The sequence below is a fragment of the Lissotriton helveticus genome, chromosome 3_1 (genome assembly GCF_964261635.1).
Source record: "Lissotriton helveticus chromosome 3_1, aLisHel1.1, whole genome shotgun sequence".
Taxonomy (NCBI): Eukaryota; Metazoa; Chordata; class Amphibia; order Caudata; family Salamandridae; genus Lissotriton; species Lissotriton helveticus.
Window position 1 is genome coordinate 809971795 of NC_136061.1, and position 19558 is coordinate 809991352.

The 19558-nt window shown below is 46.8% G+C and overlaps 1 protein-coding gene across 2 annotated transcripts in view; it reads left to right on the plus strand.

Moving 5' to 3' along the window:
- Positions 1-17700, plus strand: part of HPS5 (HPS5 biogenesis of lysosomal organelles complex 2 subunit 2) — a 594029-nt gene extending 576329 nt beyond the window's left edge. For both annotated transcript variants that reach the window (XM_078681077.1, XM_078681076.1), the window contains exons 22-23: positions 15735-16020; positions 17274-17700. In XM_078681077.1, coding sequence (XP_078537203.1) covers positions 15735-16020; positions 17274-17325 — 338 coding nt within the window. In that variant the 3' untranslated portion in view covers positions 17326-17700. The remainder of the gene's footprint in view (positions 1-15734; positions 16021-17273) is intronic.
- Positions 17701-19558: the final 1858 nt, after the last annotated feature.

Genomic DNA, 19558 nt, shown 5'->3' on the forward strand with positions numbered 1-19558 from the left:
AAGACATATTCTTCATAAAACATTAAGGCGTAATTGGCTTAATTGAAAGTGGAAAAAAATAATAAGACTTAATGATTCATAGAAATTCTTTTCTTCACTTTAAATTTCTCCCATTGAAAAATGAGGGATTTATCTTTCAGTTATAAATATAGCACAGTGAGTGTCTACTGGCTACTGGGAGCAAGAACCCTGCTGTTGGTAAATACACTTTGGAATGGTAGAAAATTCAAATGAAGAGTTAACGTAATAATTAAGGTAATTTTCCATTTTAATTTTCTACCGTTTAAAAGCATTCCAAAACATTGTGGTGTTCTTGCACTCCAATATTGAGCTGACAAGGACTTTTTTAAGAGTTAACTACCTCAGTGCCTCAGTTCTTCGCCTCAATGCCCTGGATCATACATCTGACTCTGGCACTGCTCATTATCAGGCCCTACTGTCTGCCGCCTGAAGATAATATTGTAAATTAAACACAGCCTTCTCTTATCTTTAAAAGGAAAATATGCCCTGTGCTTATATAAAAATAAACTTGAGGCCATGAGCCACTCTGGAAGTGTTAAACACTACTGGTAGCTCGTGGTCGACTGGTTGGGGACACCTGCTCTAGAGTCTAGAAGCTTCACCCCACTTCAAAGGCACATGTGTATAAAAGCAGGATCTCGGACACCCCCACTTCAGTGCACTTCTGGACCTGTGGATACTCTGCCAAGAAAGATGCCTGGGCTGCGGAAGGGACTGCCACTCTGAAGGACTGCTGTTATGAAGGAACTGCTGCCCTGCTGTGCTGACCTGCTGCCCTTTTGCCTAGGTGAGAAGCATTGGACCTGCACCTCTTGAAACCGGAACCCAGAGTAACTCCAAGGGCTAGTTTGCTGGCCTGATCTGAAGCCTCAGGACAAAACAGGCTTCCAACAACATAGCATCTGCACCTGGACTCTGTCATCTGTGTGTCAGGTGGTAGCTCCACGTTCCTGGCCCCTTGGAAGTGGGCTTAAGGTGCTTTTACAGCCTCTGTGGATCCAGCAGAACCAACACATCTCCTCTGCTGCACGCGGCACATCCCCGAGCAGAACCGAAGCATCTCCGCTTTATAGAGGCTCACTTCACTGCCGCAGTTCACAACGCCTGCGGAATCACAACAGCACGACGCATGCTCGTCTCAGGCCCTAGCATCTCTCATCGACAGCTCTGTGGAACTGACACACTTTCCCGACTGCGTGTCACATCCACGTCGCTGAACTTCAAATTGCAAAATCCGTAGGCGCAACCGGACATCCCACCGCAGTCTTGCCGCACCTCAAAACTGCCGCATCTCCTCGACTGTGTGACTCATCTTTGACCCAGATCTACCCATCGCTCTGCAACTCAGATTTTAAGGTACTTTGTTCAGCGGGCCTAACTGGGTCCCGGTAGCCGGCCCCCACTCCATATTGGTTGGCCTCAACTTGTGACTTTGTCCCGACCCAGCGCAACCAGATATCTCCAGTAGGCGCTTTGTGCTTTTTGACTTGATTTTGACCTAAACCTTTCAAATTGAATATGTCTGGTTCTAATAATTGGATGTTTGTTGTTTTGGTGTTGGTTTATTTATTTTAAAAAGCTCTATTTTTCTAACTTTGTGCGGTATCCTTTTTGTGTGATATTTTTCACAGTTTTATTGTATGAAGTATTGCACAAATAGTATGTACATTGCCTCTAATATAAGCCTGACTGTTATGTACGAAGTTACCAGTGGGTTGAGCACGAGTTAATTTTGGGTTTGCTTGTGCTTTACACTGACTCGGATTGTGGTTGCTGCTTGACCAGTTGCTCACATCCCAGACAACTAGTAACCCAATTTCTAACAGCCAGCAATATTTTACTCTCATTATATCCATAATTTTTTTTTTTTTTTTTATTGATTGCACAGCACTTGGTAGTCTGTTTTATGGTATTAACTGTTAGTTTTTTTTTGTTTTGTATGTAGTATAGAACAATTTCTTCGACTAAAAAGTAGCAAATAATTAATAGTACATTGCTAGTGAATTTGAAGGGATATGAGGGAGAGGAATAGAGTTGATCTACTTCGGATACCTATCCCTTTTGTGTGAACTATACAGTTTGATTGTTGGACAGTCGGGCAATTACAAGTCAGAAAAACCCAGGTCCTAATAGTTTCCCAGCTGAGCTCTTCAGACACTATATGCAGAAAATAATTCCTCAACTGAAGACTGTTCAAAACCTCTTTAGTGGCAGGGGCAATGCCACCAGACCTATACAAGGTGAAGAATTGCAGTGATTTATAAACCGGGCAAATCGCCTGAATCCTGTTACTCCTACAGGCCTTTGATTATTGTTGAAGTTTAAATACTGTCCAAGGCTCCAGTAATTGCCTGGTCCGAGTGATCAATCAATCAATTATGGCATTTGTAAAGCGTGCTACCTACCCGTGAGGGTCTCAAGGTGCTAGAGGTGGGGGGGAAGGCTGCTACTGTTCGAAGAGCCAGGTCTTGAGGAGTCTTCTGAAGGTCAGCATGTCTTGAGTCTGCCGTAGGTGGATGGGGAGGGTGTTCCATGTCGTGGCGGCCAGGTGGGGAATGATCTGCCACGGGCGGTCACTCTTCGGAAGAGATAGAGAGCAATGAGGGCGCTGTTGGCGGAGCGGAGCTGGCGGGTGGGGGTGTAGAAGTTGAGTCGGCTGTTGAGGTACGCTAGTCTGGTGTTGTTGAGTGCCTTGTGTGCGTGGGTGAGGAGCTTGAAGGTTATCCTCTTGTCGACTGGGAGCCAGTGCGGGTCTCTCAGGTGGGGTGTGATGTGGTTGTGGCGGGGGATGTCGAGGATCAGGCGTGCGCAGGCGTTCTGGATGCGTTGGAGCCGTTTCAGAAGTTTGGCCAAGGCTCCTGTGTCGAGGGCGTTTCCGTAGTCCAACCTGCTGCTGACGAGGGCCTGGGTGACCGCCCTTCTCGTTTCAGTGGGAATCTACTGGTAGATCCTGCGGAGCATGCTGAGGGTGTTGAAGCAGGAGGAGGAGACGGCAGCGTTGACATGTTTAGTCATGGCAAGGGAGGAGTCGAGGATGACCCCTAGGTTGCGTACGGGGTTGGTGGGTGTTGGAGCTGTTCCTAGCGCAGTCGGCCACCAGGAGTTGTCCCATGCCGAGGGGGTGGATCCAAGAATGAGGACCTCCGTCTTGTCCGAGTTCTGTTTCAGTCGGCTGTTCTTCATCCAATCTGCGCCGGCCTTCATTCCTTCATGGAGGTTGGTTTTGGCGGTGTGGAGGTCCTTGGTGAGGGAGAGAATCAGCTGGGTGTCATCGGCGTAGGAGATGATGTTGAGGTCATGCAGTTGGACGACGTGGGCGAGTGGTGCCATGTAGATGTTGAACAGTGTTGGGCTGAGGGATGAGCCCTGGGGTTCACTGCAGATGATCTCGGTGGCTTCGGAGCAAAAGGGGGGAGGTGGATGCTCTGTGTTCTTCCGGAGAGGAAGGAGGTGGTCCAGTCCAGTACCTTCTCTTGGATTCCGGCGTCGTGGAGGCGTGTGCGTCGTGTGTGGTGGCAGACCGTGTCGAAGGCGGCTGACAAGTCCAGGCGGACGAGGATCGCGGTTTCTCCGTTGTCTAGCAGGGTTCTGATGTCATCGGTGGCTGGGATGAGGGCAGTTTTGGTGCTGTGGTTGCTGCGGAACCCGGACTGGGACGGGTCTAGGATGCTGTTCTCTTCTGACCTTCGCCAGGAACGGGAGTAGGGAGATGGGTCGGAAGTTCTTGAGGTCCTTGGCGTCGGCCTTGGGTTTCTTGAGTAAGGCGTTGATTTTGGCTTGCTTCCAGCTCTCCGGGAAGGTCGCTGTCTCGAAGGAGATGTTTATGGGGTGCGATGGTGGTGCTGACTTTGTTGAAGATGTGGTGTGGGCAAGGGTCTGACGGGGATCCGGAGTGGACGGGATTCATGATCTTGATGGTGTTGTCGTCTTTGATTGGGGTCCAGGAGAGCAGGCGGTTGGTGCGGATGGTGGTTGTGGGGGCGGAGGTCTCAGTGGTTGCCTGTACGGTCACGGCGTTGAAGCTGTCGTGGATGTGTGCGATCTTGCGGTGGAAGAAGGTGGTCAGAGAGTTGCACAGGTCTTGCGATGGTGGCATGTCATTTGGTGTTGTAGCTGAGGTTGGAGAGTTCCTTCACGATGTTGAAAAGCTCTTTGCTGTTGTGTGCGTTGTTGTCTAGGCGGTCTTTGAAGGAGGCCCTTTTGACGGATCTAATGAGGTGGTGGTGCCTGCGGGTGGCGTTCTTGTGGACTGCGTAACTTTCCGAGGTTCGTTCACGGATCCAGTTCTTTTCTAGCTTTTGGCATGTTTGCTTGGAGGCCTGGAGGTCCTCAGTGAACCAGCTGGCTTTCTTGCTGTTGTGGCTGTTGGAGGGTTTCTTCAGCAGTGCGAGGGTGTTGGCGCAGTCGTTGATCCACTGTCTGAGGTTGCGGGTGGCAGCGTTTGGGTCGGTCGGGTCTGCAGGTGGGTTCCGGGCGAGGGTGGTGGATAGCTGGTCTTCGGTGACTCTACTCCAGCAGCAGCGAGGCATCTGTTGGGTGCGGTGGTGCGTGGTGGGTTTAAGGAAGCTGAAGTGGATGCACCCGTGGTCAGTCCAGTGGAGCTCTGTGGTGTGGTTGAAGGAGACGTGGGAGCTTGCGGAGAAGATTGGGTAAAGTGTGTGGTCGGCAGAGTGGGTGAGCGTCGTGACGAGTTGTCAGAGTCCGAGGTTGGCGAAGTTGTCAATCAAGGTGGAGGGGTTGGTGTCGTTGTTGTTCTCGAGGTGAAAGTTCAGGTCTCCGAGGAGGATGTAGTCCGTGGAGGCGAGGGCGTGTGCGCTGACGAAGTCGGCGATGGAGTCGTTGAACAGTGGTCGTGGTCTGGGGGGGTCTGTAGACTATGGCGATTCCTCCTCCTACTCCATTGGTGCAGTCCCTGTGGGTGATCTTGTAGCCTTCCGGGATGGCTATGGTGATGTCGGGTGCAGAGGAGGGGTTCAGCCAGGTCTCTGTCAGGAAGGCGACATCTGGGGTGTTGGAGTCGAGTAGGTCCCAGAGTTCAACTGCAAGTTTGCGGGCGGAGCGGGTTTTGAGAAGGATGCATCTGAGCTAGTTGGGTTCTTTCCTGGTCGGTGGTTTGGTGGGCCGGAGGCTAGTGAAGCTGCAGTTTCGGCAGGAGAAGGGTCCTTGGGTGCGCTTTGGGACGGCCAGGCAGCAGGTGCGTGATCGTCTGGCGTTGAGATCGTGGAGGGTGTTGGAGTCGTAGTTGAGTCGGGTGTTGCGGCGTTCGCGGGTGCCAGAGGTTATGGCACTGTGCGCGGTTTAGGCGCGGACGGGCCCAGACGGACTTGCCTCAGGCGCGTCGCTGTACAACTACAATTAAGCAGCACAGCACAAAATACAATTATACAGGAAAAAAATGAGCAGAGCCTAAGGCAGGGCTAGAACCCAGTCACAGCAGCAGTAGCTGGGTAGGGGACACGGGCGCAGTCAGGTGGAGCTGCGAGGCGTGGGGAGCGACCTTGACTGCAATTACTTGTTTGACACCCTCTCAAAAATTAATTTTGGTCTTAAATTCCTGCAAAGTGTTAGATTGCTTTTTTAGCAACTTACAAACAGGATGAGACTAACTACAACACTTTTTCAGTCATTCCAGGTTGGCAGGGATGACCATTATTTCATCTGTTTTTTCTTGACCATAGAACCATTAATGGAGTACAAAGAGCTGATGCCCTGCTGCAAGTCTTTATTTGGTCACCAAAGAGATCTAGCTTTATGCAGGCGATCTGCTGATCTGTCTACAGAATCCTACAATCTTAAGCTTTTTTGAAGAATTCTTTGGACCCATATGTTACTAGTCCAAGGCAGTGATGTATTCAATCTACCAGAAAGCCTCTGAGCTGTCCTAAGAAAGAAGGAAAAAAGAATGCAGTCCGACTACTTTGGCTATGGCCACTAGAGCTACAAATTCAGCTCTTCTGCTGGGCTGATACATCATAGAGTTATGGAACTCCCTAAATTGCTTTGTTGAGATGTTTGCAACAGAGGATAGAAGAGATGTCAATCTTAAAGGAAAGAGTGTTCACCTCATATCTAGATATCCTTGCAGAAATAGATTCACCTGATTAGGCTGGACCTGACCTCTATCATGGCCTTTTGATGAGGCACTCCTCTTGTGGTTGAGGATTACAACTCTTACCCCTCAAACTCAGCATAAAATTCTACACATTCCATTCTGTGGACATCTGTGTTTTTGTGTCTTAGAGACTGAGATGCAGAGTATGAAAAGAGAATCCGAAATGTTTTTGGTTTGAAAGAAGGAAAGTCTATTCCAAAGCCCAGGTTAAGCGTTCAGGAGAGGTCATCAATACTCCCACACTTCTTTTGAAAAGACAATGACTACTGCAGCAGCAAAAAGAGAAACCACAACAGAAGTACTTTTTCAAAAGCAGTCCGACAAAGCATCAGATGCTTGCAAACAGCATTCTGCACCTGAAGGTAAGACTCGTATCCAAAAACAATTACTCCTTAGCTCTGCCACTGCCCTACAGCTACTTGGTGGTGAGAGGGGGGGAAGCATTTTCAATTATTTAGCTTCATGCCAAAGTATAACAAAATATATTTGGGTGTTCAGTATTGTCAAGAATGGACAATACCTCCATGCTAAACAAAGCCCCTGGACTTCACCGTTCGAGATGACGCAGGAATACCCATGACCCTACTTTCCCCCTTGTGATGGCTTAGACTCAACCACAAATGGTTGTGGTTACTCAGTGCTGTAACAATGGTGCCACCCCATCGGACCCTCCCGGTTAGAGCCCGAGATACAAAGATATAATCAATGATTGACCCGTAATATCCCCTGACATATTATCCTGAGGTGTAATGGCAAATTTAATATTAAAATTGCCACCAACCAGAATGAGGAACCCTGTGATCAAGAGAACTAAATCGGAGCCCAGACCCAGGATAAAGTTAGACAATATATTAATATTAGTGCATGCATCCACACCAAAGAGCCCATTGTAAAAGTTAATGAAAACAATTTGTAAATCACTGGGCCATGACGAAAGGAAGGCTTAGACTGCAGGATTGCCAGTACAAATCGGACAAATTTTGCACTCCAGGATGACTCTTAGCCATTAGTCCTCCCTTGGCTTGACCGGAAGGAGAAGGTGTTGCCGGTACCATGTAGGAACAAACCCATTCACACTTATGACTTCTGTGATCCAAGTCTCTAGCAAATATATCATACTCACGACACGCGCAGCCTAGTCATCATCAATTTTTTTGTTGGATAGCCTGGCAATGTTCCAAGTGAGTAATGTCCGCAAGGCTGGCCAGGATGACTGCGTCATTTTCAATAATGACGAGGGTGGAATGCGAAGAGATTGCGTTGCCTTCTCCCAGGGGTAAGCCACCTATTTCAAGATAGGAAAGAATAGTGGGCGGTAAGCTTGCCAAAACTTTTTCGGGCCATATTCGTCAGGGTGCCTATTCATGCAATGATCGCCATCCAATGGAACATACACAGGCTTATTTTCACTGTATCAGAATCAGTCAGGCTGACCAAGGGCCCAAAGTGATTCTATACCCAGATATTAAAAAGATGTGGGCGGGCATGCTTATGACCCTTTAAATTCTCAGTTAACTGGGTTGGGTGGTTGGCTAACTAAGGGCCTGTAGAAATAGCCAAGGAATAGAATTATGACCTTACTGGTCTTGTGCCGGTATTTGGGAAAGGCCGCAATCAAGTTCCCTGCTACTTTTGGTTTGTGAAAAGTAATGATGACAGAATCACCTAGGAATTCCTTGTGGTGCTCCCCTACCCAGTCCACCCTTCTGGCCATCAACACTTCATTGAAGTGTTCGTCTCAGCACCATAAATTATCATGTAGCCAGTTGGTATATTTATAGATTCGGTCCTCAGTTGACTCCTCGACACCAGGTCAAAAGGTTGGCACGTCGGTGAGCACGATGATGTAGGGGCAGGCTGCAGTTGGCAGATCACACTTCAAAGTGGGACCAGAAATAGGAGTAGAAATAGTGGGACTAGAAATAGGAGTAGTATTGCGTGCAGGGAGAGTCCCCTCTCGACATCCCTGCGCCAGCTGAGCTGATATAACACGGGGTGCAGTGGGCGCTAGTGCTTTCGCCAGTGCCTAGTGGCATGCTTGCGTTCACCACCACAGGAGGGAGACAGACTTGCTGTAAGATGGATATAGAGTGGTAGGCACACGTGCTGGCTAGAATGATACACCCAGGGTCCTGCTTTTGAGTGAGGCTAATTAGTTTAGCATCAATTGACTCCAGGTGAACAAGCAGCCCTTTCAAGTTGACATCCATGATTGCTTCAACCATTTTGCCCAAGTTATCCAGCATACCCTCGGAACGGTCCGCAAGGCGTCCATCACTAGTTGTAGTCTCGCTCCCCTTGAGGCCCGTTTGAGATCTAGAGGCGCTTGTCTTCTGGTTATAATTTACAACAAGGGGTGGTGATGGACAGAGTCTCTGAATTAAGCAGAGTACTCTCACCCAGTCAAGAGATCAGGGCTAGATCCAACACCGTTTTTTAGCTCATTGCACCATCCCAGTTTCAGAACCTGGCTGTATGCAAATTAATCTGTCCCTGGCCCAGTGCATCATGGGAACAGGGCAGACCAGACTACAAAAGCCAATTCTTACACTGGGAAGGAAACAAGCTTCCGGGGACCGGTTTCTGGCATTTCAGCCGTCTTCGGCCCGGCTTGCTTGAATCCTGATGGTGCAATGAGCAAGGGACTCACATCTGAGTATACCCTTCCACGCTTAGGGTGGACAAAATAATTTACAACAAGGGGTGGTGATGGACAGAGTCTCTGAATTAAGCAGAGTACTCTCACCCAGTCAAGAGATCAGGGCTAGATCCAACACCGTTTTTTAGCTCATTGCACCATCCCAGTTTCAGAACCTGGCTGTATGCAAATTAATCTGTCCCTGGCCCAGTGCATCATGGGAACAGGGCAGACCAGACTACAAATGCCAATTCTTACACTGGGAAGGAAACAAGCTTCCGGGGACCGGTTTCTGGCATTTCAGCCGTCTTCGGCCCGGCTTGCTTGAATCCTGATGGTGCAATGAGCAAGGGACTCACATCTGAGTATACCCTTCCACGCTTAGGGTGGACAAAATAATTTACCACCCCCTTTTCTGAATCGTTTTTGGCCACTATAGGTGTGGCAGGGTATACTCAGACATGAGTCCCTTGCTCACTGCTCCATCAGGATTCAAGCAAGCCGGGCCGACGACGCCTGAAATGGCAGAAACCGGTCCCCGGAAGCTTGTCTCCTTTCTGGTGAAGAATTGGCTTGGTAGTTTGGTCTGCCCTATTCCCATGATGCACTGGGCCAGGGACAGACTAATTTGCATATAGCCAGGTTCTGAGCTGGGATGGGGCAGTGAGCTAAATAACGGTGATGGATCAAGCCCTGATCTTTGGACTGGGTAAGAGTGGTCTGCTTAATTCAGACACTCTGTTCATCACCACCCCCTTTTCTGAATCGTTTTTGGCCACTATAGGTGTGGCAGGGTATACTCAGACATGAGTCCCTTGCTCACTGCTCCATCAGGATTCAAGCAAGCCGGGCCGACGACGCCTGAAATGGCAGAAACCGGTCCCCGGAAGCTTGTCTCCTTTCTGGTGAAGAATTGGCTTGGTAGTTTGGTCTGCCCTGTTCCCATGATGCACTGGGCCAGGGACAGACTAATTTGCATATAGCCAGGTTCTGAGCTGGGATGGGGCAGTGAGCTAAATAACGGTGATGGATCAAGCCCTGATCTTTGGACTGGGTAAGAGTGGTCTGCTTAATTCAGACACTCTGTTCATCACCACCCCCTTTTCTGAATCGTTTTTGGCCACTATAGGTGTGGCAGGGTATACTCAGACATGATTCCCTTGCTCACTGCTCCATCAGGATTCAAGCAAGCCGGGCCGACGACGCCTGAAATGGCAGAAACCGGTCCCCGGAAGCTTGTCTCCTTTCTGGTGAAGAATTGGCTTGGTAGTTTGGTCTGCCCTGTTACCATGATGCACTGGGCCAGGGACAGACTAATTTGCATATAGCCAGGTTCTGAGCTGGGATGGGGCAGTGAGCTAAATAACGGTGATGGATCAAGCCCTGATCTTTGGACTGGGTAAGAGTGGTCTGCTTAATTCAGACACTCTGTTCATCACCACCCCCTTTTCTGAATTGTCTTCTGGTTATAGCCTTTTTTAGTTTAGAGTTTGGGAGTTTAGCTAGCTTGAGGGGAATCTCGGTTGGGAGAGGGTTATTTGAAGTGGAGAAAGTAATGGGAGATTGTGCCAGTACTTGGGGTTTGGTCCAGATGTTAATGACCACGGCGACTGCCTCTTCTAGTTGGGAGATGGGGACAGGATGTAAATCAGGTGTAATGTCAGCTACATCACTTGAGGCCATAGGAGCAAAGGAGAGCCTTCTTTCTTTGTTCATAATTTCTTTATTTAGTTCCCCACTACCTTCTCAATATATCCATTTAGGGTGCTAGCCTTTATTTTGTCTGTTGAACCCCCCATTCTGAATTCTAACTTCCATTTAAACATCCTTTCAAACCTCCTTGGAGCACAAAAGAGCACACCTCGTGAGACCAAAAATTGCTTGATAATTGACCCCTTCTTCCTGACACTGATAACCTGGGGGTTGGCATCTCACTCCCATTTGGAGCAGCAAGTAAATCAATTCATGGCCGTATGGGGCAGAAGGTGAAAAGTTGCTTACCCAAAGAGGCCAGTGTTAGAGGGGTGGCCCAGCCCAGGCTCGCCCGTCCGCTGATGGGCCTGCTCCTGGCCTTGCCCGGTCTCAGCACACTTTTGCTTTGACACGCGCTGCAGGAATGTTGACCCACGCCCTCCGGGTGCACACTGCATGGGCACCTCCTGGAGCTTGTTGAGATGGATGATGCAGTGCCCTGAGGCTTGCAGAGTCAGTGGGGGCCAGAGACCCCTTTCACTGTTAGACATGTGCCCCGCTTTTCAAAGTCATTTTGGATCGCCGCATAAATCTAGCTATTGATCCTTCCTAATTTTTCCCCAGATTTTTCTGCTCTGGCAGAAAAGCATTTAAATGCATTGATTGTAAATAGTCCTCTGGGGTACGAACTACATAAGACCAAAGTCCTCCCAGAAACTAAACAGTTAATTATGAGGGGAGTCTGCAATTTTATGCCATTCACAAATCAAACCATAGATAGGTCGATAGTCGTCTGTATTATTACAATCCGTTAAAAATCAAGCAAACCCTCACCGGGTAAATTTAAGACCTTTGGGAGGAATGGGGTGCGGGAAAAGCAGCTACTGCCTCTTATGAGGAAAGTTTCTGTTGCAGATATTTGTAGAGCAGCTACCTGGAAGTCAATTCAGATATTTCTTAACCTCTTCGGTGCTCGTGACGAGACCAGCTGGTCATGAGTCACGACGGTGCTCATGACAAGCTGGTCTCGTCATAATGGCTCCGCTCCGCCCACGCGCGATTAATTCCCCGCCTGTGCGGGCGAATTAATCAGTGGGTGGGGTCGTGACAAGACCAGCTCGTCATGAGCACAGCTCCACTGTGACTCATTATGAGCTGGTCTCGTCACGAGCACCGTGGCGCCGCGCTCACCCCCCTCACCTCCCCCGCCCCTCTCGCACTGTGGGGGAATTACCCCCGCAGTGAAGGGGTTAAGCACTATTGTTTTGATTCTGACTCCAGACCGGATACTCCTCTGGGGTAGGTATAATTAGTTTGCTAGAACTGGAGAGTTTTCTCTGTCTGCCTTTGGATCCCTTATCTGGAGCAGGGTGTTATTTATGTTGCTATTGTTTAGGAATGTTAAAGAGAAAAGGAAATGTGTAGGAAGCTGGCTCTGTATTTAGTATACCAAAGTAAGGTATAGTGTGCACAGAGTCCAGTGGAACCCCTTAAGTAGGCAGAGGTAAAAGTTGATAATACCATACTCTCTATTGGTGGTAGTGTGGGCGAGCAGTAAGGCTTTATCAGAGGGTAGTGTTAAGCATTTATTGTACACAATCAGGCAAGAAATTATGTTACACACTCAAAGACTGAACTCAGACCAATTTGTTTGTATAAAAATATTATTTAGTTATTTAATTTTTAGAACCAAGCCAAGCCTGTTGCAGGTACGTGAAAGAATACTTTGCAAGATTTATGCAGTGAATTTCAATTGAATGCAGGTTCAAATGCAATAGGTTGATTTACAGGTAAGTCAACAGTTCCAAATTACTTTTTAGTTACTTTGTAGATTACAGTATATTTTACTTATTGGATTACTTTTCAAGTTACTTTTGGCAATCAGCGTAATATGCCTAGGTATCACATTGAAACATTTCATAAACAAAAGGTAAGCAATTCAGTTTTTACAGTTATGCAGTTTTTAAATGTTTAATTCAAACCAACTCCACACTTTAAAAGAATTTTCAAGGAAAAGCTGTCAATGCAACCCTATCAGAAAAAATGAAGTTAATGGTTTGCAGGTAAGTACTAATTTGTGGGAGTTGGTATCCTGGGGTTCGAACTAGGGTTCTCCCAGAGTCGAGTATGCACTCTCAAAACACCCTCTGCAGCACTAGGGCGGCCGGGTGCAGAGTGCTGAGGTCCAATTTTATACGATGAGGGATAGAGGGCCTCCAGTTGGTGGCTGCTCACGAGCAGGCCACAAAGTTGTGGGAGCAAAGCTCCTGGTGTTAGGTTCAAGGCAAAGGGGGATCTGGTTTAGCACACAAAGTGCAGCCACAGTGGCACAGGGGCAGCTGTGTGCAGGGTGCTGGTTTGGCATCGGGTGCCCTGTTGATTTCAATGGGGATTTTCCAGTTGCAGCATACACTGCAGGCTCGGGGACGAAGATCTTCTTGAGGTGACCACCAGTTGGAGAGGTAATTTGGGATGCCTGGGGATGCTGGGACACCGGTGGTTAGGTCACTGAAGGCCGTGGGACGTCAGGTGCAGGGGTGTCTTTAGGCGGTGGCTTTTTCTTACCGGCTCTGGTCACGGTCGGGGTGATCCTCCAGAAAGGGGCTGCAGGCGTCAGTTGGAGACTCGAGGCAGGCCAGAGATCACCAGATCCCAGGTCAGAATCGCCGGGGACACCTCCTCGTGGTGTTGGGCCATTCGAACTTGGGCTGTGGGTGTCTGGTGCAGAGTGGTGCAGAATCGCCAATTTGGCTAGAGCCAGAGTCTGTGGGTGAGCAAATCCGTTGATCACTGGAGACAAAGTCTTGGTTTGGGAAGGCAGGGCAGGTCCTCCAGGTTCTTGTGGGCTGCTGGCTGCAGGACATGCCGGGGTTTCGCTGGAGCAGTTCGAGGTCTGTAAAGGCCGGTAGGGCTGGGGCGAAGGCAGTTGGTGTCCTCCTCTTCAGCACAGCTCCAGCTTCTTTCTCCTTGTCTGAGGAGACAAGGTTCAGTGTTGCCCCTAAAGACTAGAGTTTGGGGTGTTAAAGATAGGTACAGGTCGGGACCAATGGGTTCCTTCCTTGGGGTGGGTACACCCCTATTATGCACCCTCCAAAGGGAGGGGGCATAAGCCTCACTTTTGTTGGTTGGGTCCCCCAATCTGCTAGATGACGTGGACTTAGAGTTGTGCTTCACCTCGCTTCCCCTACTCAGGGGTGGGATTGGCAAAGGTTGGCACACCTCTCCTCCTAACTTGGTTTTGCTGCCGATTCTCCCGCCCAAAGTGGAGTTCAGAACCAGTGGGGGCCAGTTGCTGGGAGCAGCAAATGGCTTGGGTAGCTCATAAAGGCGGCAAGCCTTTGAAGCTTCCCCTTCGTGGACCCTGCCCATCCTGGGGGAGGAGGCTTAGAAACCTCATCCCAGGATGTGCATTGTTTTAGGTCCCTGAGAGAGGCAGGCTCTTGACCCAGGGGTCCAGAAACCTGTCTGGTGTTGGCAGCTGGCGAGCAGCCACTCAGCCAGGACACTAGAGTTTGGTTGTTTTTCAGGGGGCATCTCTAAGATGCCCTCTGAGTGCATTTTTCATTAAATCCCACACTGGCATCAGTTTAATGTGCTGAGAAGGTTGATACCAAACTTACCAGTTTTCAGTAAGGCCATTATGGTGATGTGGAGTTCTTAATGACAAACTCCCAGCACCATATACTTTTTATGGCATTACTGCACTTACAATGTCTAAGAATTGACTTAGACACTGTAGGGGTACAGGGCTCATGCACCTGTACCCTCACCACCGGTATAGTGCACCCAGCTAGAAGGGTGGCTTAAGAAAGCCGGGGCAGTGGATTGTAGACCTGGCACACTGGGATGTGTGCCATGTTGACTCTTCACTTTGTTCTGCAGACAACGTGCAGCCTACAATGGCTGTGTGTGTGTGTAAAGGTCCAGGGCCTCTAAGGGTGGCACAGTAAGTGCTGCAGCTCTTAGAGGCCTTCCCTGGTGGTGTCCTTGGTACCTATGGTACCTTCTACAGGGGTCTTACATGTGGCCAGAGAGTTGCCAATTGGGTTTTGCTACAGTACAGCTTAGGGAAAGAACATAGGCCTTGGGTACCTGGTTGGAAGGAACCCAGGGCACACTCAGTCAAAGTACATCAACAGTATGGCAAACAATGGGGGCAAACATGCAAAAAGGGGCACTTTCCTACAGAAGGTTCCTCATAATCATAGTTCTCTGTAATGCATATTTTATCTGAGTCCATAAACCATAATCCTACATCCCCCATTCCAAAAGTATACCCTAAAACCATTTTAGAGTGTCCTGATTCTTCCACTGGAGTGGGTCTGTAGAGATAAAAAGGTCCTCCAATCCTCCGATCCCAATACGAAAGTGCCTGGGTTCCCTACTTATCTTCTGGAACCAGCCAGCACAGCTTGTAAGCCAGTAAGCCTGAACAGAGAATATAGAGAAGCTGCCATCCTGGATTCCTCCCCTACAAAATAAAGATATTTATTTAAGTGCTTAAAGGAAGGGTCACCTGTCTTCAAGCAGACAACATAACATGTATTATATATAGAGATGGAGATAAGAGCACTTAGTGCTCCTCAAGCAGCTAGCTGACTAATGTGAAATTGGTGCCAGCTTGAGAGGTAGCTATAGTTTAATCCCAGTTGAAGAAGCAGTGTGCGGTCCAACCAATAGGGCAGGTTTTGCCTATTATGAAAGGGTTGTCAGTGACCAGAAGTACAGGACAAACTATGAAAATCCCTGTGGAACAATTCTCCCAATCATATTGCACTGAAAGCTTTTGTGAAATTCGCAAAGTTCAAAATGTGTCAGATTTTCATAACTCTGTGTTTTCCATACTGCACACCCCAAGTATAGTGTCCTGTTATTTTTGTCGTAGTTGAAATCGATTCCATGATGCCATTGTATTGTGTTAGACTATGTTGTAGTGGCTTCTAGTTAAGAGTTATTTCCACTGACCTCATCTATTTACAGAAAAGTAATAATTTAGGATTGTAGAAACCAGTGCAGAGCCCAGGGATACGGTCTGCCAGGTAATTGTAATTTTATGTTTATTCCATGTGACATGAGGACAAAATCTAAAGAATAAAAAAAGAAAAGCCCTATATTTCTTTGGGTGTGTATGTTTAAATTTGAGAAATAATTAATTACAGTGTGGTGTCATTCGGTAGGATATTATAAACGTAATATTTATTAATGTTGGCGTCTTCATTACTTTTTTGATCTTTCATACACAGTATGATTCAACCACAATTTTCTTTCTAGGTTTAATTCCAGAAACTTTGGATGAATGGAAATTCATACTATCCCGTGTGCAGACTTTTCGCACTAATCATCTCCATCAGGGAATACCACAAGGAAATACAGTCAGCAATGGTAGCTGTGATTGGCCCAATAGCTTCAGTATTGAAAATGTTGCCCTTCTACTTGCCAAGGTTATTGGCCCAGATAATGCAATGCCTCTCCTTGAGGAATGTGGATTCAGAGAAGAATTATCAGAAAGGCTTCTACGCATATTTGAGATTTTAAGAGTTGCAGAAAAAAGACAAAGGTATTTTTCACTATTACAATTCTCCTACTGTGCTCTCATAATCTGTCGCGATCATGTGCAAGACATTCTTTCTGTTTTTATTTTTACATATGCTGCTTCATTATATAGTAACGCTCTGTCAAGAGGTCCACTTTGCAGATATGTCTTCGTTATAGATCTCAGATCTTTTTTCAGAAATGTTAAAATGCATTAGGAAGACCTGCATATATACTCGCACACTCTTCAGAAATTGTGCTCATTTTATAGCACACATATAAGCTGTGTGTCAGTCTCTTTGGAGTGCAAGGTTCTGCTTTCCCTTGTGTGTTTATTATTTTATTCTATTAGTATAGATGCCCATTAGACTTTGGCGACTCCATTCTCAGCCAGGTGCGGTGCTGGTGTAATTTATTTGTTGACTGCTGTGTTCAGTTTTTCCTTCTGTTGAAATTGCTTCATCTTATGTACTGTGCGTTGATGGCTACTAAAATTGAATATGGCTAAAGGGAAGACTCTCCATGTCTTGGTTCTGGGGTCAAAATGTTGACAGATTGTTCGGATTGTTTAAAGTTCAACCTAACTCAAAACATTCATGTAAACTAAACCTTGCTAGCATGACTGGGACTCAGTGCTTTAACTGTATATATTTTGCACACACTTTTCTTATCACCTCTTTGTACATGTTCACAGGGCCATTGCTTCTTTCTTGCATGTGGCAAACTCCCAAATTGAAATTCAAGAAATGTAAACATTATTGATATTTGTATATAGGCTTTTTCTTGATTTGTTTTCACTTTGCTCATGTTATTATGAATAATCTGTCTCTGTAATGAACATTTTTTCCAAAGGGAACATTGTCTTTTCATATGCCTAAAATACACTTGTTCCCTTGTAGTATTACGAGGTAGCCCTATATGTTTTTGTCCTGTAATTAACTGACGACATTAATATTCATTACCATGTGACCCTAGGTTTATGCTTCTTAGAGCCTGGGGCTGTTGATGGTCATTACTGTGGAACAATTTCTCTAAAATGTTCCTGAGTTGAACGATTGTATAAATGTTGTTTTGAGAAAATATTTTCCGTTGTGCAAATTTGTTAAACACACTCTGTGAAAGTCAGAAAATATATGTTAGAAACCTGTTTTATTGGGTGATTTGGTTAAATCATCTTTTGTTAATACTTATTTTAAGATTATTCCAAGATTTGCTGAACGTACCTTCGTAAAAAAAATACTGCATGCATAATGTCTTTCTTCTTGTTTTCTTTTGCAGAGCCATGATTCAGTGTATGCTGGAAAAGTGTGAAAGATTCCTGTGGTCCTAACAGACATAGAAATACTAAAACTGATCATGGAGTACTTTATGATAAAGAATTGTTGTATAATCAAGGGCTGCCTTTTCTCTCACTTGAAATGAACATTTGTGATGTGTATTCTCCAAACAGTATTATTTCAGCAATATTTAAAATAACGTTGTGGTTTGATAAAATGAGCCTAAGCCATTTTTCAATTTCAAGTAATACATTTATACTATTTGTGTTCCCAATGTGTCCCTTTTCAGTTATTAGTGTCTTCTTAAAGCAAAAGCTTTATGGAATGTTTAAAATTGCACTAACAATCATCAGCAGTTATTTTAGATTTGTATTTGTGAATGTTCTAATGTAATTTGTTTAAATACTATTTTTTCATGTTTTCGTGAAGTTGTGTGTTCAGTGTTTTATATTTTCTGTGACCTTTCCTCTGTGCATGATGTTTGTATTTCCTGTTTCTTAACAGTGATGCTTCGCCTAGCACAGCACAATGAGTTATTTTGAAACTAACAAGGTATCTGTTGATAAATAAATATATATATATATATATCAGTAATGCTGAATACAAACTATTATGATGTCAGTGAAAAATAGGGTTAAATGGTTCATAAGATAAATCGACTCACAAACAGTGAGAGGTGAGATAGGACAGGTTCTTCCTTCCGCAGCTGACAGAGTATCTACTGTTATTTCCAGTTTACTAGGGAGTTGCAGTTTAGTAAATCCTCCTGGACTACTTTGTTCCATTCTCTTAAAGCATACATAAGTAGTGGATCAGCAACCTAAAGCCAAATTGCATGTCACTGCATAGAAAGCTGAACAGAGGAAAATTATGACAGAAAATATCTTTACAGAGAATCCACTGCTAAAAGACATTGTTACATGTGATAGAGACTTCTAGCCACAGATTCCTTACCTTTGAATTATCCCCAGGCGTCAGACTGTATCTGGAATTTTTCTTGATCAGTACCCATGCATGTCGGTAGTGGCGTCATTCGGCTCTGCGTGGCATTGTCGGCCTCGTCCATACTGGAAGTGACGTGTGTGGAGCATGTATAGGCACCACCCCAGCGCGCTCACCTTACTTTTTTCTTTCTGTGTCTGTCAGCTCAGAGCTGGGAAGAGCTACCTCTTAGTCAATTTTTTACTAACTTTTTTTGATGTTTTGTAGAAGTATTTTGAGGTTTTTGAATTCTGGTGTGGTAGGAATGTCATCCACTAATTCCAGCTTCAAGGCCTGCGGCGCCTGGCACCCCTCGGTGACGGACCCACACCGTATATGCCTTTGGTGCCTTGAGCGCAACCACAATTTGAAGGCCTGGTCTGATTGCTGCGCCATGCTCCAGAAGGACTTGATGGTGCAAGCCCTCAAGCTCCTGGTGGCTCGATGTGCAATGCCACAACGTACCAGATCCCAGGCGAAAGGAAGGTCCAGGGAGCCGTCGCGTAGTGCATGAAGCTTGTCACACTCGAAATAGTCTGGCTATGTGAGTACCCCGCCGCAAGAAAAGAAGTCGTAGAAGCGTGCTTTGACTTAATCTCGTCCATCGGCCAACAAGATGAAGGAGAGTCCTGACTGCACAGCTGAGCTCAGTTTCTCCCCTAGTTTCTGGGAGCCAGAGCAGCCCCCTCCCAATTGAGAGTTTTATAAGGCTATGCTCCTCAGATTTGGGCGGTTTGTTCCCATCCGCATGCTTTCGGACCCCGCGGGTTCAGGATGGGCCCCTACTGGATCCACGCCAGCAGCTCCCACGCCAGTCAGACCCCATGGATCTGCAGATGGATCCAGATCAGCCCTGGTCATGCCATTTCAATCTTCCCCATTTACATCCCTGAATCTAACATGGAGCCAGAGGGGCTTCACCGGTGATGGCTGGATCCATGGCTCCAGGCCCAAGCCTGAACCCTATTTTTATGGGATAGGGCTGGAAGGGGTCACTGGACCCTGAAGAATACCAGCCTTATGATACCAATATGGACTGGTGTGAGGATTTTGTGGATGTCAGCGGACTGGATACCTCTCTAGATACTGCCTGGCTATCTCCCCCTCATTCGGCTGCGGAGGAGGGAGCTTCATTCGTAGTGGCTGAGGTCCCGGACGTTAGCTTGTCCTTGGTGGCAGTCAAGAATAATGTCTTGACGGAAGTGCTTCAACCTAGAGACTCCCCTTCGAAACGATTCTGCCATTTAAGAAACCACTTCATAATAGTCTGCTTGTGACTTCGTCCAAGCCCAACACAGGGGCTAC